Raw genomic sequence first — 22,270 nt, 5'->3', positions numbered from 1 at the left:
GGAAGTGTAAACCTGTCTAATTTGTAAATGTTTGTTGTTATTGGAGATTTTTATGGTAGGAAATGTAAACTTATATTGTCGATATCTAGCAAGAGTTTTCTGTAGCGTCTATGTCTAAATGTACACTGTTTTTATCGTCTGGTTTTTTCCCGTTGGCTTCGGCTTGAATCCAAAATGTGATCTTCATCGTTACCAGAACATTCACCTTGACTAGTATCAAAAAACCTTCAAAATTCTCTGTGTCATTACTCGGAACGTGCCATGCAAGAGCAAAGTGTACATATTCAGAACGTCAGTTTGATCGTTAATGAGATTCAGTGTTAAGTACGAAGTATTGTTGTCGGGGACCGCTTGGCAAATAAACTTTAATGTATTCCAAGATAGATCGCACAAAGAAACCTCAGCAGTTGCCTGTCCCGTTTTTCTCGAGAGTCTATGAGTTTGCTTACATTTTGCTCATTTGCATAATTAATGATTTTAGAAAAAAAAACGTGTACATTGAGAACAGCTGCACACAATTTTGTGAGATTAACTACAAATGTTGATCACAACAAGATATATCAGCCGTGAAAGACATTAAGGCGTGACATGAAAGATAATTACCAATTTACATATTTAATCAACTTTCCTACCTAGGGATATCTGAATTGACTCTATCAAAATTGACGAAATTTGGTATGTATATTTGAGATACTGTGATTTAACATTATTGAAAGTAAAAAAGCATTTTACCTCAGCCAAATCCCAATTTGCATATTTAATTAACTATCCTACTTAGGGATATATAATTGGATTGACTTGATCAAAGTTGGCAAAACATGCTATGCACATTGATGATTATACCAGGTTATTACAATATTGAAAGTCATTTCGCATTTTCATGTCAGCTAATTTATAATTTGCATATTCAATGAGCTGTGACATTTTGGCATATATAGTTTGAAGGACTTGAGCAAAGGTAATTTTATTTGCTTTATAAAGACTTGAGCAAAGGTAATTTTACTTGCTTTATAAAGAGATGATACAATGACAGCAGTCAAAGACATTAAGTATTTTTATTTCAGCTAGTTACATACTTGAATACTTAATGACCTTTAGCTCTGGTGAATACTTTCAATGAAGTTGCAAACATTTGGCAAAGGTTTCAAATTTACACATAACTGCAATATACAACATGAGCAGTTTCAGTTCATACCTGGTCGAAAAGTGAGTTTCAGATGCCTAGATAGTAAGTAAAATGTCACACAGATTTCTGGAAATCTACTACTATTTTCCCCACTATTGTGAATTGTTTACTATTAAAACACATAAGTTAGTTTTGAGAGTTTTCATAGCACTGCAACAAAATCATTTTGTTATGCGAGTCCAACTTTATCTTGTCAAATTTGAATGCTCAATCGCCACATCAGGTATGCAAATACTACTGTTAATTTCAAAATAGTGTGGCACTTTGTCTGCTCAGCAAATCAAATGACCATCTTTAGTGACAACAGAGTTAGATTGTGAGGGCATTCAATACAGTTCCCAGTATGTCTTATCAGATATCCTGTCCAAAGTTCAGGATTAAAAGTATTTTGGTGCAACTTTTTTTCCCCTTTGCCATAAGCACTAAGCTACAAGTCTCTGCAGTGGGAAAGGCTCTATGGTGTGTCAACATTAAGTTTTTCCATCTATTTTCCCCAACCATTTTGTTTATCCTTGCAAAGAGTGCATAGCCCATTCTGCATGGAAATATTGTGATGGCAGATAGCATAACATTTTGTAATTTATGACATTCCTCGATGTGAGTGTAAATCAGTGCATTGATGTGGATAGGAACATCCGGGGAGTTAGCAGGCCATGAGAACGATGTACTGACCATTTTCCATAGTTACCCAGTCAAGTGAAGCCCTTCAGTGTTTTCAAAGTAGACTTTCCAAAGTCTACTTGTAACACTAGATGTAAAATATCCATGCACCCACTGCTATTTTGACTTACGTTAAAATCTGTGTGAAGCTGGTCAAAAATGGTAAAATTGTTTGAGAATGCCCTGCACGTAACTAAATGTCATATAGCATTAACTGTGAAGTGGCATGTAATAAAAATATTATTGCCTGACTACATTGGTTTATGTGCCCTCACAGCAGGGGAGTATTTCGAAGTATCAAAACGGAGGAGTGAGGGACAAAGTGCGGGACACGCAAACTGTAATTTATGGCACTCTGAGGGACGTCCCGCACTGTGTAAAATATGGGACTCTGAGGGAACGTCCCGCAGAGAGTTAAAACTGGACTCTGAGGGACGAGGGGCGCCCCCAACAATGTGAATTGGTCCGGTACGCGCCGACGGGTTACTTTTCAGTTTGGCATTTTCGTTTGCGATGGATCGCCAACAGCGTCGTCGACATTTTGAATCCTGCCAACAGAACGTGAAAAGAAAGATGCAGCTACGCCAGGAAATCGCTCCAAAGGTTTATTTCGTTTATTTCGTTTTTAGCAAAATCATTAGAAGAAAATATAACTTTCTATGTAGCCCATTCTTCACGATGTCCTGTCTGATGTGGCGCTTGGATTGCCACCACTGTCATGGCGAGAAATGGTATAAGTTCTATAACATCACAAGCAGATCGTGCCTCAAAGTTTATCGAAATGCTTGTACGTAAAATCTGTCTGGAGACGTAATTTCCCGTGTGAGCAGATTATGACATACTAGGTTAACCTCAGTCCCTAAACTTTATAGCCCTGCGTACAATGCTGTGTGTTCCCGGCGTTATGGCCTCTCACATGTATAACGTCGGGAACACACAGCACGGTATGCAGGGCTATCTCTCAACCCACTTATAGAAATGGTGAAAAAAGACTATCGATTGTCCATCAATATCGATAGGTAGTAATAGTAGTCCTCGTTTGTGTACGTTGCACAGGCAGACTCACTTTCTCTGTTATTAGACACACACGTTTGGATTATTTGTCCCGAATTTACTGTGCTGTCTGGAACCCAGCTGATAAGTGCTGACAAATTCTGCGGTGTAACCACGGCACTCGAAGACATTGATTTGGTTGATTAAATGTGACATTGTTGTCGGGTTTCTTCGACTAGGCTTTGACGTGATTTTGACTGAAAAGTTTATCGTCATTTCGTTATGTTTACTTAAGTCATGTGCATGTTATAAAAAGGGTACTTATAAGAACATCGGACTATCGTCAAACCAGAGGCGTCTTACTTATTTCTTTTCCGCATACACGTTGTTAGTTGGAACCTGATTAAAAACACCGTATAGTCACGGTAAAACCAGCAGAATACAGCTTAGAGTAACTCTTCAAACAAATGTCCCGACGCGATCATATCATCTACCGTTGATCTGAGTCAACATCTAAGGGAAAATTTCGATGACAGATTTGAGGTCACACCATCAACTTAACAAAAATCGGTTGAGGAAAGACAAGTATGTCTGATGATTCTGCAAGCTACGACTCGACACAGGGACATTTTACAGAGAAAACTGCTTATGTAAACGTCCAGAGTTAAACATCAGCTCAACATTTGACTCTTGCTGATTACAAAAGCTATCGAGGAAATTGCATTGCGGTAATTTTTTTGGGCAACAGACTCTCGAGGATCTAAAATTATAAAGCGATCATTGCAGCTATGAAGTCAGTGTACTGGCTCACAAAAGACGATGTGGCAATGTTGAAATACGAATCACTGTTTAACCCTTTCACCCCCAGTTCCCTGTATACAGGTCCAACTTTACCATAGAAAACAATGGATTTGGGACAAACCATGGTGGTGAAAGGGTTAAAACTGTTTGAAACTCTAGAGAGTGGATACATCACGGGATAATCTACGATCAGACAGAGGCAGAAATGTGAGATGCAATATGATCGTTCATTAAAAGCAAGCAGTAAACCAGCTCTGTGGAAGTGAATTAAGTGCCCTCTCAGAAAAAAAGCACAGATATTTCTGCAGTCAAGAAACTAATCATTTGTCACAGTCATCGTCGATTACTGTACTCCATGCCACAGAGGCATAACTTCAGTAGCCTGTCAAGGTGAGGGATAGCAAGGCTGAGAACGCTGCTATAACTTTTTAAGTAAACGTCCTTGCGCGTAGCAGCGGACACCTAGTTTCTCCCAGTTTCTCTTGAGCAGTTTATCCGCTTCGAAAGCAACGGCATGAGCGTAATGACCGACAAGAAAAATCAAGTTTGAGTACGACTAAGACGTGAAATAAATCTGTACACTATTTGCCGTTATGTACATGTCAGGGTGCCGATATCGTGGTGTACTTGAATAAATACAAAAAACCTAATTGGTATGTGATTATGTGGCAGTGACACTGATAGACATTATGGAACATTCAAATGCCCTGATATTGCTGTACATAATATCGAGTGTATTAAAACTTGGAACCGTGATTCGATTGTAAAAGTTATCCAACATTAGATATGATTTACTTACCTTAAGTCCAAGTGCATTTCTTGTGTTCAGAGAAACTATTTCGTTCTCTAATTGTTTATTTATTATTTGTATGTTTATTTATCGAAATTTTGACTTTTCTAGTCTTGGGACACAATGTCCCCACCTTCGTGAAAGCTGGCTGCAAGACTGCCCATAGCCTACAGCCCCAACACGGGGAACACGCAACTCTCTTCACCTACACGCCTTTCGATAAATTTTTCACGTAGTACATGCAGTTTCAGCGACCTGCAGTGCAATGTTTAGTAAGCCCGATCCATGGGCCCGATCGTGATTTTGTGCTATACCAATGCACATCGTTGGGGCGCCCCCGTCCCTCAGAGTCCAGTTTTCCCGGTGGTGGCAGTCCCCGGGTTGGTGGGTAGCCATGCGCGCTACCAAATTCACGGAAAAGGGGGTGTTTTTTTTCAGTCATCTCGGAGATTCTAGGTCCGTGAAATCGAGAAAAAGGGGTACTTTTTCAGAGTAACCTCCGAGATTAGGGATAGTCCTTCGTAATCTCCCTAGGACACTAAATCTGGTCTAGTCTCACTCACAAAGAAAATGAAAAACAGTACCGTACGTTTGTATGTACATATGACGTATACATGCCCATCACTTGGGGTCCATCCCCTAGATTGTGAAAATAAGGGTATGTTTTTTACAGCTAATTTCTCCCAGATTTGCCACAAATAGGGGGTGTTTTTCTCAGAAATATTCTAGGAAAGGGGGTACTTTCAAACTTGGGTAACAAGCATGGGTACCCACCAACCCGGGGACTGCCACCGCCAGGCCAGTTTTTAACTCTCTGCGGGACGTTCCCTCAGAGTCCCATAGTTTACACAGTGCGGGACGTCCCTCAGAGTGCCATAAATTACAGTTTGCGTGTCCCGCACTTTGTCCCTCACTCTCCTTTTTTGACACCTCGAAATACCTGGAGGAGGGGACAATTTGCCCTCCCTGCATCCAGCAAATTGTCACCTGCCAGGTATGTAAGGGTAGCTCAAACCCCTAACTGGGACCGCCAACTTGGACTCCCAGTTGGCTTAAAATGCACTCTGGGACCGGTCTTAGTTTGCTTCTTGGACCGGTCCCAGAAATGAACTGGGACCGGTCCTAGAAGCGAACTGGGACCAGTCCCAGTTGGCGTCTAGGACTGGTCCCAGAAGCGAAATGGGACTGGTCCCAATCCTGACGAATACTCCCCGGTCTGATCCTCTACCATTGTCTTCCGCGGTAAACCAGAGCCCAGCAAAATTCTTACAAGCGACTGAACGTTCGCCTACCGTTCCAGCTTCCAGTACTCCGAACGCGTACGCTAACCGGTACCTGAGTCATTCAGATGAATCGAGAGAGAGTCCTTCGCGTCGTGGCAGCGTTGATGAAGCTGTTAATAGGACGAGTTCTACATATCGCCGGACACAGTCTCGCATATCGGGTCCGCATCGTCCACGATTCATTAGAGATGACGGTCGTAACATGAACTGTAATGTCCTCGTATTAGGTGATTCGATTACTAAGTACATTAACACTAGATTGTTATATAAGAATAAGCGTTCTGTTAAGCTTAGAGCTTCAAATATTGATGAAGCTTTTTCATGTCTGAGAAATGTCAATAATATTGATGCAGAGATTGTAATCTTGCATATAGGGTCGAATGATGTTGGTTACTTACGTGATGATGTAATAATTGATGGAATAATTTCACTGTGTAATGAAGTTAAATCATAGACCCTAAATCGTTTTTAGGGTCTATGGTTAAATATGTCTGTCCTAAAGCAATGATTGTTGTGTCGGGTATCTTACCTTTCCATGGTGAATACTCCATTCTAAATAATCAATCCAGTATATTAATGAGAGGGTTAGGAATGCATGTTCTGATATAAATCACTGCGTCTTTGTAGATCATAATAGATTAGGTAACAATAGTTACCTTTATCACAGTGATGGAATTCATATAAATTCACGTGGCACAAGTTTATTGGTGAGTGATATTAAATGGGGTGTCAGAGGATCAAAGAGGAGCAGTGTGATCACTCATTCTCATACATATAGATCCCCGTCAAATTTTAGACGGATGGATAGTAGTGATTCTTTCCAAGTAAATAGGCCCTACAATAGAAGGCCATACTATAATTATGGCAATGGTGTATACACTAGTAGATATGACCATGGTGATCGAAACCAGATTTAGATTGTGACCAGCATATGTTGATGTGCTTTGTTTCTTTTCGTGTTGTTTGTTTGTTTTTAATGTCCTGGAACGTTCTGGATACAGCCACTATGGCTACAATGTTACACTGTGCTTCAATAGAGTTGAGTATCTATTAACATTTGTCAAGGTAGTGCGTAATTTAGCACACCTGTTGTTCTGGCTACTTTTTTCTATTTCTATTTGTAGTCAGCTGTTCATCAAGTTTTCCTTTAATTTATCCAGTTCTGTTAGTCAGCTTTTACACTGCCATGTGTTTTACTTCGCGGAGACAGAGTACTGCTGCTTTAAGAAGAAATTTTAAGCGTTCTTTCTTACGTATTGGAAGTTGGAACATCCGAGGTGGTTTATCAAAAAAATGTGATGATGAAGATTTTCTATCAATTGTTAACCAATTTGATATTATGTGTACTCAAGAAACGTGGCTTTCGAAGACAAACACTTTTGCATTAGATAGTTATAGTTATTTTCGATCTGATAGAAGTTTACAACATAAACGTAGTAAACGTGCTGCTGGGGGATCTGTTGTTGTATTTAAGTCATGCCTTAAGACAGGTATTCATAAGATAAATTCAAAAATTTCTGACTTGCTCTGGGTAAAACTTGATAAGGATTTTTTCTCATTGAGTAGTGATGTTTTTATGTGTTGTGTATATTTACCTCCACAAGGGTCTGTAATGCATGTAAATAATGATTATTTTGAAACTCTTCATTCTGAGATTCTTGAATTTTCTAGTTTGGGAGACATAATGTTAGTAGGAGACTTTAATGCCAGGACAGGTAATTTGCAAGATTATATTCAACATGATAACATAAATCACTGTCCTACACCTAATGATTATATTCCTGACTCTGTACACAATAGAATTTCAATGGATAATGGTAGTTGTAATATCAATTCCTTTGGGAGACAACTTATTGATCTTTGCATTCAAAACGGCTTACAGATTTTAAATGGTAGAACTGCAGGGATCTTTATGGAAAACCAACTTGTTACAAGGGAAATGGATTTAGTACAGTAGATTATGGTATTGTTACAAAGAATTTGGTGAACCGTATAGATTATTTCAAAGTTTATGCTTTTACACATTACTCTGATCATTGTCCAATAGGTTTTTTCTATGAATATAAATAATATTGTGAAGCAGTCAGTTGATGTAGAATGTAAACCATGTTCAAGTAAATATTTGTGGAATGATAATGCTAAACAAGATTTCTTAAATACTCTGCAAAGTTCATCAATTCAAGAAGACTTTAGAAATTTTAATATTGCGTGTCATAGTTCCCATTCTTGTGATAATATTGTAAAAGTATTTGAAGGTATTATTCACAAAGTTTCAGATGGCTGTTTACGTAAGGTTACGCCGAAATTGAAAAAGAAGAAATCAAAACGTGTTTTTCAGCCTTGTTTGATAAGTCTTGTTTTTCACTTCGTAGAGATCTTAAAGATTGCTGTAAATTGTTGAATTGCTATCCAAATGATCCACATATTAGAGGGAGATGTTTCTCTTTAAAAAGAGAATACAAAAAATTGTTAAAATATAAACGGTCAACTTTCAGAGAGAGTCAATTAAGGAAATTAGAAAGGGTTTATTCCGAAGACCGTAATGATTACTGGAAATTGTGGAAGGATATTTCAGGGAGTCGTGTGTGTAAGAAAATTGACTCATCTATCTCTCCTGCTGAATGGTTTTATCACTTTAAGCAGTTAGGTGATTTTTCTTGTGAAGAAACTGATAATGTTTCTAAACGTATCATATCTGAATTAACAAAAATGGAAGCTGCCAATGAATATGATGTGAATTTTATTCTTAATTCCACATTTAGAGAATCAGAAATATTTAAGGCTTTGCGTAAATTAAAATCTGGGAAATCCCAGGTGTCGATGGTATTTTAAACGAAATGCTAAAATATGGTGGTTCTTCCATACTTACTCCATTTTGTTCATTATTCAATGTCATCCTCAGATCAGGAACATTTCCAAATGCTTGGAAAAAAGCATATTTGGTCCCTGTGTTCAAATCAGGTGATACATGTGATCCGTCAAATTACAGAGGGATTTCTATAAATAGTTGCCTTGCAAAACTGTTTACCTCTGTGTTGAATAATAGGCTTATAAACTTTCTTAATAGCAATGGTATTCTTTCACCATTTCAGTCTGGTTTCAGAGCAAAGAGGAGAACTGCAGATAATCTTCTTGTTTTGCGTTCTGCTATCGATCAACATGTCTATGCGAAATTTTCTCAGTCAAGCTGTAGTCCCAGTCGTAGGTACCTTTATTGTTGTTTTGTAGATTTTCAGAAAGCATTTGACAGGGTTTGGCGTACAGGTTTACTTTGGAAATTACAGAAATATGGCATTAATGGTAATTTTTATAGCTTAATTAAGTCCATGTACGACAACATTAAGTATTGTGTGAAAAGTAACAACTGCTTTACTGAAGAATTTGACTCCAATTTAGGAGTTAAGCAAGGGTGTAACTTAAGTCCAACTTTGTTTAATATTTTTATAAATGATCTTCTCCCAGTACATATGGTTCCAGTCAGGACTGTCCTATCAAACTTGGTAAACTCCTTATCAATTGTCTAATGTATGCTGATGATCTTTTATTGATTTCAGAATCTGAAACAGGCTTACAAAGCTGCTTAGATAAACTTCATAGTTTTTGTCGTGAATGGAAATTGTCTATTAATATAAAGAAGACGAAAGTTATTGTGTTTAACAAAAGTAATCATCTTGTAAAAGGAGTTACACTCACTTACAATGGAGTGACTCTTGACTTAGTGAAAGAGTACTGTTACCTTGGTTTTGTCATTACCCCGAAGGGTTAAATTCAAAGGTAATTTTCATAATCTTAAATTGAAGGCAATGAAAGCTCTTTTCAGCCTTCGTAAGGGCCTTCAAAATGGTTCACTTTCTGTAAAAGTTGCATTATCACTCTTTGATAGTTTAATTGTTCCTATTATGACATATGGCTGTGAAATATGGGGACATGAAATTAATGACAAATGTAACTTTCTCAATGATGTTAGTATATCTTTTTATAGATTTATCCTAGGAGTCTCTAAACATGCACCGTCTGATGGTGTTGTTGGAGAGCTGGGTAGATATCCAATTCACTTTCTGGTGATAAAGCACATGCTCAAATACTGGCATAGATTAGTTTTATCAGATGACATCTTACTGAGATCTGCTTATACATCCAGGTTGAATTCAGATTGGTCTAATTATATACAAAGCATTTTGAACTCTTACAGTGGGAGTGATATATGGTCTTGTGTTTGCAATATCAATTCCACAGTTAATAATGTATATGATAGTTTATGTGAAACTTATGATCAAACATGGTTGAGAAATATTCATAATGATACAAGGAAGTGTGGAATGCAGAGGAATAAGCTCCGAACTTACAGACTATTTAAGACAAAATTTGAATTTGAAAGTTACTTGCTAGATATAAGATCTTTTACCTATAGGAGGTGGCTGACAAAACTAAGAATTTCGGATCACAACCTAGAAATAGAATGGGTAGAAGGTCAATTCCAAAAGTTCCTGCAAATGAAAGATTCTGCAAGCATTGTAAGTCTTTAGTTGAGGATGAATTTCACTTTGGAATAGAATGTCCAAAATACAGAGCTTATCGAGATAGTCTATTTTCATCCACTAGTTTGTATAATCCTGGCTTTCATGATTTGAATGATAGAGAAAAGTTCATGTATATCTTTACTCACGAAAACAAATTACCTCTTGCCAAATTTATTTCTTGTACGTTAGTTCCTCCCCCAGCAGCAGCTTCATCCAGTGTTTGCGGAGGTTTGTAATTTTTGCCTTACCGCACTCCTTGAGTGTGTTGTTGAGCAATAAAGTAAAGTAAAGTTGATTAAAGGCCAAAGTAATTTAATTCTTTGTTTTGCATCTGTGTGCACAAACTAGGGTTTTTTCTACTGCCAGTGGCTTGAATAGGATTTTACTGAGTAGCTTTCCTGTTTACAAAATTTCACATCTTGTAGTATAACTTATGATGATCGCAATGAAAGGAAGTTTCTGATGATTTTTGTATAGACACTTATGTTGTTACATGGAAATAATCAAGAAAATATAACGTGTGTTTTGATTTTCTTGAATGTGTTTTAGTGCTGCCTTCCCGCTCATGTTTCGAAACATTTGAGTGGGCGCTAAACAAAGAATTTGATTACTTTGGCCCTACTGCGATGTACTCATTCTTAGCACTAGTAAGTCCTGTGCTATGGTGTGTGTTGAAATCTTACTGCACGGATCACGTTGATAGAGAGACTGTGTACTGAATCCACAGGCGTGATGTTTACTGGGTAGTTTGTATACATGTAAGGGTAGTGCTACGCTCCGACGTTCTCTTCCGTAGCCTAATCACCAGATTAGGCTACGGAAGAGAACGTCGGAGCGTAGCATAAACTACACTTATACAAACTACCCAGTAAACATCACGCCTGTGACTGAATCAGATGAAAAGGAGATGAAAATAACTGTGCAAGACTAGCAATTAACTCATCAAGGCTTTCATTACATTAACCAGATATGAACTGAATATGCTCACGTGTTTTACAAAAGGTTCATCAATAGTAGTACGCTTCACAGAACAATGAGATATATGTTATCACTATATGTAGCAGGTTTTTTTTCAACTTCGCACAGTACTCTCAGAGTTTAATCACTAATTACAAAACTTTATTTAATATGCAAATGAGCTGTTAATTAACTTGACACAGCTCAATGCTTTATGGGACAATTAGATATCCATCAGATCAACATTTGTAGCACGTTTTATTTAATTTAATACTGTAATTTTAGAGTAATGTCACTCATTACAAAGTTCATTAAATATGCAAATAAACCCTAAATTAACTTGACACTGTTCAATGATTCATAGCACAATTAAATATTTATCAAATCAATATCTGTAGCACGTTTCACAAAATTTTGGTGCCGAAATTTCAGAGTTATATACCTAATTACAAAGTTTATTAAATATGCAAATGAACCCTTAATTAACTTTACACTACTAAATGCTTTACAACACAGTTAGATATCTGTCGTTCATTAAATATGCAAATGAACCCTTAATTAATTTCACACTGCTTAATGCTTTAGACTACAGTTAGATATCAGTCGGATCAGTATCTGCAGCAGATTTCATCACCTTAGGTGAAGTTATATCAGAGTTATATGACTAATTACAAACCTTCATAAAATATGCAAATGAGCTATTTATTAACTTGACACTGCCTAATGCTTCTAAGTATAATTAGATACATATCAGATCAATATTTGTTGCAAGTATCATCAAGTTTGGTGCAGGAATTTCAGAGTTATCTCACTAATTACAAAAGTTCATTAAATATGCAAATGAGATGATAATTGACATGACACTCACAGTATCATCATAATGTTCTTAGATTGTCATCTGTGAAAAGTTTCATCAAATTTTGTGCAGCATTTCTTGATATATGTCTTCACTGTCATTACCGTCTCCATAGGGAAACCATTGTACGGAAAAAAACGATATTGCATAACTCCATTAATATGCAAGCCATACTAACCAAAATCTAATCAGTTCTTGCAAGTAGCATATGGTACCTGTGTACCAAATCTGACTTGAATCCGTTCAGGCGTTTTTGAGTTATCATGTAAACAGACAGACAGACAGACAGACACACACACACACACACACGGACAGACTGACAGACATCGCCATGACATTAGCCCACGTGTTTACACACGTGAGCTAAAAACAGCAAACAAAACATTTAAAGAAAACCCGCTGTGTTTTAATAGCATTGCAATTCATTTGCAGTATATGACTGATATCTTAATTTGGACCTAGTTATATTTCTGAACAGATAGACATAGGAGAGGGGCAACCATTAGTGCGTGCATGTACTGGTACAGCAGAATTATTTCATTGTTATGCTTCAAAACTTCAGTGACAGCTAGTAGCTATGTAGTGTATGCTGTCTCAGTGTTTTCTATTTCAGTCTGTATGTCTGTCATAACTCTATGGAGCTACGAGTCCCAGAATTGAAATGAGACCCGACTGTCCTGGATGAAACAGGGAGATGTTAGCTTTCACACACAAAAACATAGTAATTTTCACAACAGCACAGAGAATATGAATAAAACAAGTGCTACAAAAGGCACATAGTGGGATGAAACTTCTTTCCCATTAATATTATGGTTTCGTCATTACAGCATGGAGGTACCTTACCTCCATGGAACAGTTCATTTGATACAAGTGTGTTTCCCCGCAATCATAATGGTCCCAGTTACGTCAAGCTAGTACGCTTCTGGGACCGGTCCTAGAGGCCAACTGGGACCAGTCCCAGTTCGCTTCTGGAACCGGTCCCAGAAGCGAACTGGGACCGGTCCCAGAGTGCATTTTAAGCCAACTGGGAGTCCCAGTTGGCGGTCCCAGTTGGGGGTTTGAGCTACCCTTACATACCTCCACCTGCTCTTGGGCAGATAAACCTATGTATTCAGGTGATAGTATATAGAATCAATGGATTTGTTTTAATTCAGCATGTGACCAATTTAGTTGTATAGTGTAAGGGTAAATCTTTATCAGTGATGCCAATATATGTTTACACTGACACCTCTATACATCCTGTTTCAAAGGCTGTGAACATAATTTTGTCATATTGGGTATCAATTTGTAGTAAAATTTGATCCAGAAACAAAGCTGAGGTTATTTTTTTCATTGTGGAACAATTTTTGCAACTTTTCCATGTAAGATACACAATACCTGAAGAGAAATTTGTATCCAGGATAATTCCAGATGTCATAATCACCCCCAACAATGGAAGGCATTTCACTATCTGTAACCAACTTTAAAAGTGCTGTTTACATTCGAATGATAGCACTCACAAGATTAATTAACAAATTCCCAAGGTTGTAAATACATTTCCTGCCATCTGGCCACTGTCGCTCTTTATGTAAACATGGTAAATACCAAGGGGTGGAACATATGATATTCAGGAGGGGCAGGATCTAGAAGATTGATGAGGTAGCATTACTTTTTTACCAGATCCTTTGTACATTTTTTCTCCACTCTCCAATCTTAGTTTTCTTTTTGTTAAACCTTTCTCTTGCTGATATTTTTGTTGACATTTGTTTATGTATTTAGGATCTGCTTGTCCCATTGCTATAGAAGTTGATATGCATGTTCCTAAAGATGACCTCCAGTATCTTAGTTGCTGACCTTATTTGCTTTTTTCATGCTTGTTTTTCTGGCTTAAATATTTCTTGAATGGACCAATGCAAACCAAATGAGAGCACTAGTGTCCTTGACAGTACCATATTTTTTGTTGTTTATAATAAAGCTTTTCACCTTTTTCTTATAAATACATTCAATAAGGTCTTCTGTGGACAAAGGAAAATAGCTGGCCACACGGTTTTTAGCCTCCGTTTGCCATTGCAACAGAAGCTATAGGTGTAGTAGCTGTCAAATGTCCATAGTCTATCTGTCTGTATCTATGCATGCATGTATATATGTATGTCATTCTGTCCATTCATTCAGTCACGACGTTTTGGAAACTCTGGCACTTGTCTGCTTGAAAATTTGGTGTTTTTGTATATTATGGATTGAAGATGGAAATTCTAAGAACTTAATGTCAGTGCTCCAAAAAATTGCAAGTAAGCTCAATAAATACAAAATTATGATAACAACTCATCGTTGATGACACAGTCCCCACTTGTTAATGGGTACTTCAATTACAAGTCCTCGGAGAGGATAGTCCTGTTCATTAATTAGGTCTGTGATTAAAAATACTGCGATACAGATGGGGCTTAACCCTTTTCCTGCCAGACAGTATCACCTCCCCATCAGCCAAGTCAGTCAAAAGCGGTATTGAGCCCAAACATGACGTACTTTCACCCACTTGGCTTGGTATGTTATAGTATCTTTAGTCCAAAAAAATCAACATTACAGTATTTATCGTTTCAACAGCTTTCAAATATACACCATTATGTTAAATTACACCATATGGAATATGTTGTGTTTCATTAATTTTAACCATCTTGACCTGATGGTGAAATATGGACTTGGCAGCAAAAGGGTTAATGGCCAAGAATGAATTCCATGGTGGTGAAAACATAAAACCAATGTAGGTTGCAATCCTAATTAGAAAAGGTCATTAAATGAGTCAATTAGTAATTAATCGACAGGATGTTGCCAAACATTTTTGCATCCTATCATAACACTGACAGATTATCGCTGGTACCATATTTCATAAAGTTTGATGCAGTGCTTCTGGACATTCACTCTAAAAACAAATACTCGTCATGTAAATGCAAATTAGCAATTAATTTAAATGATACTGCTAAGTGTCATTGAATTGTATTTACAACACTATGAGATCAACATCTGTACCAAGTTCATCAAATTTGATGCAGTATTTGTGGACATATCACTCTAATTAGGAAAGTTCATTACATATGCAATTACAAATGAATTAACATGACTCTGATAAATGTCTTTATTCACTATTAAAGCAATGTGAGCTTAACATGTGTACCAAGTTTCATGAAATTGATGCAGTATTTCCTGACATATTAGCCTAATTAAGAAAATTCAATAATTGACATGATACTGCTACATTTTGTGAAACAAATTGATGTGCATATGTATGATGTAGGTAAATGTCCTTGTACCCATACAATGGTTTCAACCGGGCTTGAACCCACAACGCACGGCATCCAATCACCTAGCGCAGAGGCCAACAGACAAAACTGCTCGGCTAAATCCCCAATCTCAAAAAGATTGGTTAAATAACTGTGAATGATATTGGTGGAAATATGTCTAAGTTATGGCTCTGTATGTGAAAAAAACATAACTAAATGGCCACCAGGCAGCCATATTGCATTTGATTGTGAAACCAATTGATATGCATATCTATTACATAATATGACAATACGTCAATGTCCTTGTACCAACTTTGAATAAAATCGGTTGATACATCCCTTAATTATGGCTGCGGACATGAAAAAATTGTAACATAATGGCCGCCACGCAGCCATTGTATTTGATCACACCGTAAAAAAATCAAAGTGCCTATGTATGACATTAGTCAATGTCCTTGTACCATTTTGAATAAAATCGGTTGAGAGGTGTCTGAGTTATGGCTCTGGACATGGAAAAAAAGCGAAACAAAATGGCCACCACACAGCCATATTGAATCCTATCATTAAACAAATTCACATGCATATATATGACATAGGTCAGTATCCTTGTACCAACTTTGAATAAAATCAGTTGAGACAAGCCTAAATTATGGCTCAGGACATGAAAAAATTGTAACAAAATGGCCACCATGTGGCCATATTGGATCATATCGTGAACCAAATTGATGTACATTTGTATGACATAAGTTAATAATCCTTGTACCAGCTTTGAAGAAAATCTGTTGATACATGTCTCAGTTATGGTTCTGGACATAAAAAAAATTATTACAAAATGGCCGCCACGCGGCCATATTGAATCTTATCGTGAAACACATTAACGTGCATATGTATGCCGAAGGTTGAGATCCGTGTACCAACTTTCTCAGGCCATGACAGGATCAATTTTTTTTCCTTCTATCTCACCTGGTGACAATTCTTTTTTCCTCAAAAAAACTTTCTCAAAATCATATTTTTCATCTACACAACAAATATCAAATCAGTAAGTACTGCAGTTCTCAAGATATTTGAGTGGACGGACGCCTTACAAATGGACATACATACATACATACATACATACAGACTGACGCCGGACGGATACCCATCCCAATAGCTTCTATAGACTATACTCTATAGTAGCTAAAAATGAAAGATGAATAAGTATATTTAGTAAGAGTACATAACTACTTCCAAAGAGAAATCAGGTTTAGTATAATATGGAGACCTTTGACACATGATAATAAGCCGTATGAGTGGGTTTTAAAGGTTTATTTTTTTCAAAAAACCTGACTGTAATGGCTATGGAACCAAACTTTGTTCCTACGTTGCCAGCTAAACCATCAATGGTAGTTTTCTAAATACATAAACAGTCAATATGCTAACTTATTGAATACATAAACAGCTGGCTGGGCTTGACATTTCTTCAAGGCTTATCCTTACACTTTGACAAAGTTAAAATGGGTGAAATTCTAGTCTAATGCACTTCTCTTCATCATCACCACGCCTAAGAGTCCTGAGAAAAATTGGAGAAATACACATACTCCAAATGAAGTTCAGATCAACACTGTGGTGTCCATGCATTCCTTTGGTATTTACTGTTAGTATCCCAGCAATCTACTGATGTCATTGCACAGCTTATAAGGTCACAATAAATGTGAAATGCCAAATGGTAGCTGATACACGAATGTGAACATCCTGTGTGCCCCAATCATAACAGAACAATCTGTAAAATCAAAATTGAAGACAAAGAGATATGTCAATGATTGCAAGGTTGTATCAGTGTTCAATGGAATATATCATGGATGATCAGTGACATTTCACATCATGTCAACAGTCCCCAATGGATGGTAATTAACCCTTTGAGCACCAAAGTCAATTTTTGTCACCTTTGGAAAATATACCAAAGTCAATTTTTTTCAGATTGTTGTCAAAAGTTTGATAACAAACTGTAGCCAATGAAATGTGATGTCCATTTGGTCCAAAATTGTCAAAAAATTACAGATAAGTTCATAAAAATTGGTAAAAACGTTGCACTAAAATTTTGGCGGGAAATTATTACAGCACTCAGAGGGATAATAAAAGCCCTACAGATGTAGAGAAACCGCTTAGAATACTATTTTGAGATAAACAATATAGAATAATATTCTTGGACATAACTGAATGTCTTATCATTGATGAGGACACAATAAATTGTATTGTCCACAAATTGTGATGGAAGTGTTGTAAGTGAATTATGGCGAGAAATTTTTAACCATGGAGAGAAAAGGCCAGGGATTTGGCTGGGTGTTAATATGGCTAGATTCTGCATAATTAGTATGAGTAATAAAAACAAAGTTCATGGAAAAAAATAAAGGTAACTAAGTAAGAATAAATAAAACATTGTGTCATTGACACTGTGCTCCCATTTTACAGAAGTACTAAGTACTACTACATACATTCCTACAGAATGATTACTAAGAAAATTCCATTGCAAGTGCAAATCAATCTTATACCTCAGCAATAAGAAATGATCCACTGCATAATGATCTTTGCATCTACTTTTAAAGTGATGGGATGAAGTTTCAGAGAAGACTTTTTGACCAAAAATGGCAGAAATCACCCAAAAATACAAATATGCAAATTTCACCATGATTTCAGTGGATCCTATAGTCATTCTTGGAAACCAATTTTTAAAGCAATAGGACCATTGCTTTTAGGTAATTTTTTTGACAAGTCATTGACGATGACATAGTCCCCACTTGTAATAGGAGTATTAGTCTTGGTGGGGTAGGGAAATGTGGTCATTAAGAAGTATCACTGGAGTGCATATGTTGAGATCTATGGGCTCATAGGTCTATGTCGTTGTTCCCAATTTGAAACACATGAGGCATGTCTAAGTTATGGTTCTAAATCGGGAAGAAAGATCAGACCGCAAGCTGTATTGGCCAGCCATGAAATACATATGTGCATAATAAATGATGTACAAGATGTGTCATCTTAAGGTCTAATATCCTATCAAAATTGGAGGATATAGAACTTATGGTTACTGAGTTATGTATATATATGTATAATCAAGGTCAATGGTCATTGAGGTCACGTGACATTTTGAAAAAAAAATTGTATTGCTAATTAATTCATATATGCCAAAAATCAGACCTCTAGTTCTATTCGCTTGCCCAGAATTAGATGTGTGCATAATTAACGAGCTAAAGCATGTGTTGTCATAAGGTCTCCCATCCTACTAAAAATGAAGGACATAGCACTTGTGGTTACTTATTTATTGACATAAACGTATATTTGAGTTCAAAGGTCATCGAGGTCACATGACATTTTGTCAAAAAACTTCTATCCTATAGTTATCCTTATATACCAAACATCAGACATCCAGCTCTATTGGCTTGCTCAGAAGTAGATATGCGCAAAATTAATGAGGTACAGTATGTGGAATCATAAGGTCTCCCATCATACCAAATATGAAGGGTGTACCACTTGTGGTTACTGAGTTATGGACAAATATGTATATTTCAGGTCAAAGGTCATTGAGGTCACGTGACATTTTGTCAAAAAAATTGTATTGCTAAGTTATCCCTATACCAAAAATCAGACCTCTAGCTGTATCGGCTTACTCAAAATTAGATATGCACATAATTAATGAGGTACAATATGTGGCGTCATAAGGTATTCCATCATACCATACATGAAGGGTGTAGCACTTGTGGTTACTGAGTTATGGACAAATATGTATATTTCAGGTCAAAGGTCACCGAGGTCACGTGACATGTCAAAATATCTGAGATATCTGCGTGAACTGATGGACGAACGGACGGACATGACCAAATCTATAAGCCCCCTGGACTTCATCCGTTGGGACTAAAAACTGTGTCACTGCATCCTTTTTGCAATATGAATACGATGAGATTTTGATGGCCTTATACATGGGAGTCTATGGAGATCTGCCTTATACATGGGAGTCTATGGACGTGTAAACTAAAAATATGCAAATTTCACCACGATTTGCCCAAATTTGGGAAAGGTCACTCCTATGCACTTCCATACCAAGTTTCAAATCAATCGGACTTGTGGTTTCAGACAAGAAGATTTTTTGACCAAAAATGGGAGAAAATTACAAAAAAAATCATGAAAAATAGCAAGTCCAAGATACTGATCCAAGATGTGTACAATCATTTCATGTCAGCCCAAAGTACTTACATACTAATTTTTCATGTAATCTGCTCAGTGGTTATTGAGTTTTTTCAATTTTGACTGTTTTTACATTTTTTCACTTAATTTGCATATTTTTGGCAATGACAACTTCATTTGAACAAAATCTCATCTACAGCCCATCATCCATGTACACACCAAATATCAAGATGAAATGTACAGCGGTTTTGGAGTTTTTGATGTTGACGGACAGACATACAGACATACAGACATACATACATACATACAGACATTTCCCTAGCCTATAAGAATAGCTTCCATTGCCATATATACATATGGCGATGGGAGCTAAAAATTACCTCAACTTTGTTTTCTGGATCAAATTTCACTACAAATTGATATTAAATATGACAAAATTGGTTCACAGCCTTCGAAACTCTCTCACAACATATCCTGGGTTGGTGTTGGTCACAAACTGAGACATTACCTAAAATATAAAATTTGGGGTTTCCCAACACTTTGAGCAGAAAATTTATCTAATAACATCCCTCGGGACTTTTGTACCAAATTACAAAGCTATCAAGACAAGTAATTTTGAGAACAAGTTTTCCTGACCAAAAATGACAAAATTGTCCTAAAAATACAAATTTGTATATTTCAGGACAATGTCCACATATCTAACTATTGTCATCCCTGGACAACTGTACACCAAATATAAAAGCTGTCTGTCAAGGGGCTTTAAAAAGAAAATATTTTTTAAGATTTTTTGACCAAAAATGACAAAAATTGCCCCAAAACAGTAATATTTCCAATTTTCTTGTAATTTCAACAATTAGGAGGGCAACAACATTGCAAACATCCAATCCAAATTTGAGAGCAATTGGGCTAGCGGTTTCAGAGAAGAATAAATTTTACTTAAAATGAGAAAAACTAGAAAGCATTTGCAAGCAAAAGCGAAGTTCCAGAGACCAGAGCAGCAGAAGAAACAAGAGAATGTGTGACGAAGATAGGTGCAGAATGAAAGAGTGCTTGGGATGTTAATATGCAAGCACGTACCTATAGTTAGGGCTGATAGCGGTAACAACAGAATAGAACTAAAAGCAAGGCAGTCCGGGGAGTACACAGATTACAAATGCCTCCAAATGCCTACATGTACGGTAAAAACGCAACAGATACATACGGGGGCGACAACGCACGGAAATGTATATCAGATGAGAGGAGACATCGGACCTAGGCTGTTGAAATTGAAAACCGAGGCCACATGCATTTTCATTTGATTAAAAGCACTGACTAAAACAATTTTCATTGGTATGTCGCTGTTTTCAAAAGAAACCGACTGTTTGATCTTGGAAAGTTGAGTTGCTTTTACGTGCAGCCAACGCATGCCGGTGTGGTGACAGACAGTTCACTATGCTATACCTAGCTCTGCAAGGCAGGGCTGTGTGTTACCGACGTTAAACGGCCTCCCTCCACAGCCCTGCAGACTGATATAGAAAAAACCACTGGTGGCTCCTCAGAAATACGGCGGGCAGTTTCTCCGCCGAAAACAGCCGATTTTTAATCCAAAACTTGCATTGATCTTTGTTTTCGAGCACATCCACCTCGCCTAGGTACACGATGTGCCCAGCCGCGCTTGTAAACTTACGCAAAGCCTACTTTTCTCTCTCTATGCGAGGGAAGCGTTCGTATCCGCCGCCATTGTTAATCTCATTCAACCCATGAGCACTCGGGCGAAAACCAGCGGTCTAAACCATATGGAAGGCGTATGACATTACAGTATAGCACCACGTACGGCGAGTATTTAGAGAAAAATAAAAATCAAAAAGCTACAAAAAACAAGCGACCTAGCGGCCGATATAGCTCCGCTGTGTTTATGTACAGAATAACTATTTTTGACACATGTTGATAAAGAAGGTGGAAATCTTTGATAACTCAATGCAGTGGCCAGAAAAAAGTGGCTAAAATAAGGTGCAAAAATACAAAATTGAAGATTTCATCATACTTTGAATATATCACATCCGATCATCCCTAAGAATATGTCAACCAAAGCTATCTGATGAGTAGTTTTTTGAGAATAAAATAGTTTGACCAACAATGGCAACAATTGCCCCCAAAAATAAAAATTGCAGATTTCATCATAATTTCAAAAGATCACACTTAGTTCATATATAGAAACCTGTATACCAAATTTCAAAGCTGTTAGACCAGTACTTTTTGAGAAGCGCATTTTTTGACCAAAAATGGGAAAAATTGCCCCAAAAATTCAAAATTGCAGATGTCATCATTATTTCAATAAATATCATTTAGTTCATCTGTAGAAACCTGTATACCAAATTTCAAAGCTATCAGATAAGTAGTTTTGGAAATAAACATTTTTTGACCAAAAATGGCAAAAATTGCCCAAAAAATAAAAAATTACAGATTTCATCAGAAATTCAATATATATTACTAAGCTTATCTGTAGACACCTGTATACCAAATTTCAAAGCTATCAGACCAGTACTTTATGAGAAACACATTTTTTGACCAAAAATGGCAAAAATTGCCCCAAAATTACAAAATTGCAGATTTCATCATTATTTCCATAAATATCATTTAGTTCATCTGAAGAAACCTCTATACCAAATTTCAAAGCTATCAGATGAGTAATTTTGGAAATACACATTTTTTGACCAAAAATGGCAAAAATTGCCTTAAAAATGCAAATTTGCATATTTCTGCACAATTTGAACAAATCTGAAATAGATCATCCCTAGGGACATATGTACCAAATAAAAAAGCTATCTGACCAGTA

At 36.9% G+C, this 22,270-nt stretch overlaps 1 protein-coding gene across 10 annotated transcripts in view; it reads right to left on the bottom strand.

Moving 5' to 3' along the window:
* Window positions 1–16,590: 16,590 nt before the first annotated feature.
* The window catches only part of LOC139144566 (uncharacterized), a 227,577-nt gene continuing 221,897 nt past the window's right edge, over window positions 16,591–22,270 (bottom strand). For all 10 annotated transcript variants that reach the window (XM_070715283.1, XM_070715277.1, XM_070715278.1 and 7 more), the window contains one exon: window positions 16,591–17,059. In XM_070715283.1, coding sequence (XP_070571384.1) covers window positions 17,045–17,059 — 15 coding nt within the window. In that variant the 3' untranslated portion in view covers window positions 16,591–17,044. The remainder of the gene's footprint in view (window positions 17,060–22,270) is intronic.

Source organism: Ptychodera flava, chromosome 11 (assembly GCF_041260155.1).
Source record: "Ptychodera flava strain L36383 chromosome 11, AS_Pfla_20210202, whole genome shotgun sequence".
Classification (NCBI taxonomy): domain Eukaryota; kingdom Metazoa; phylum Hemichordata; class Enteropneusta; family Ptychoderidae; genus Ptychodera; species Ptychodera flava.
Note: the sequence above shows the minus strand (reverse complement) of the source record. Positions and strands in the feature narration are given on the sequence as shown.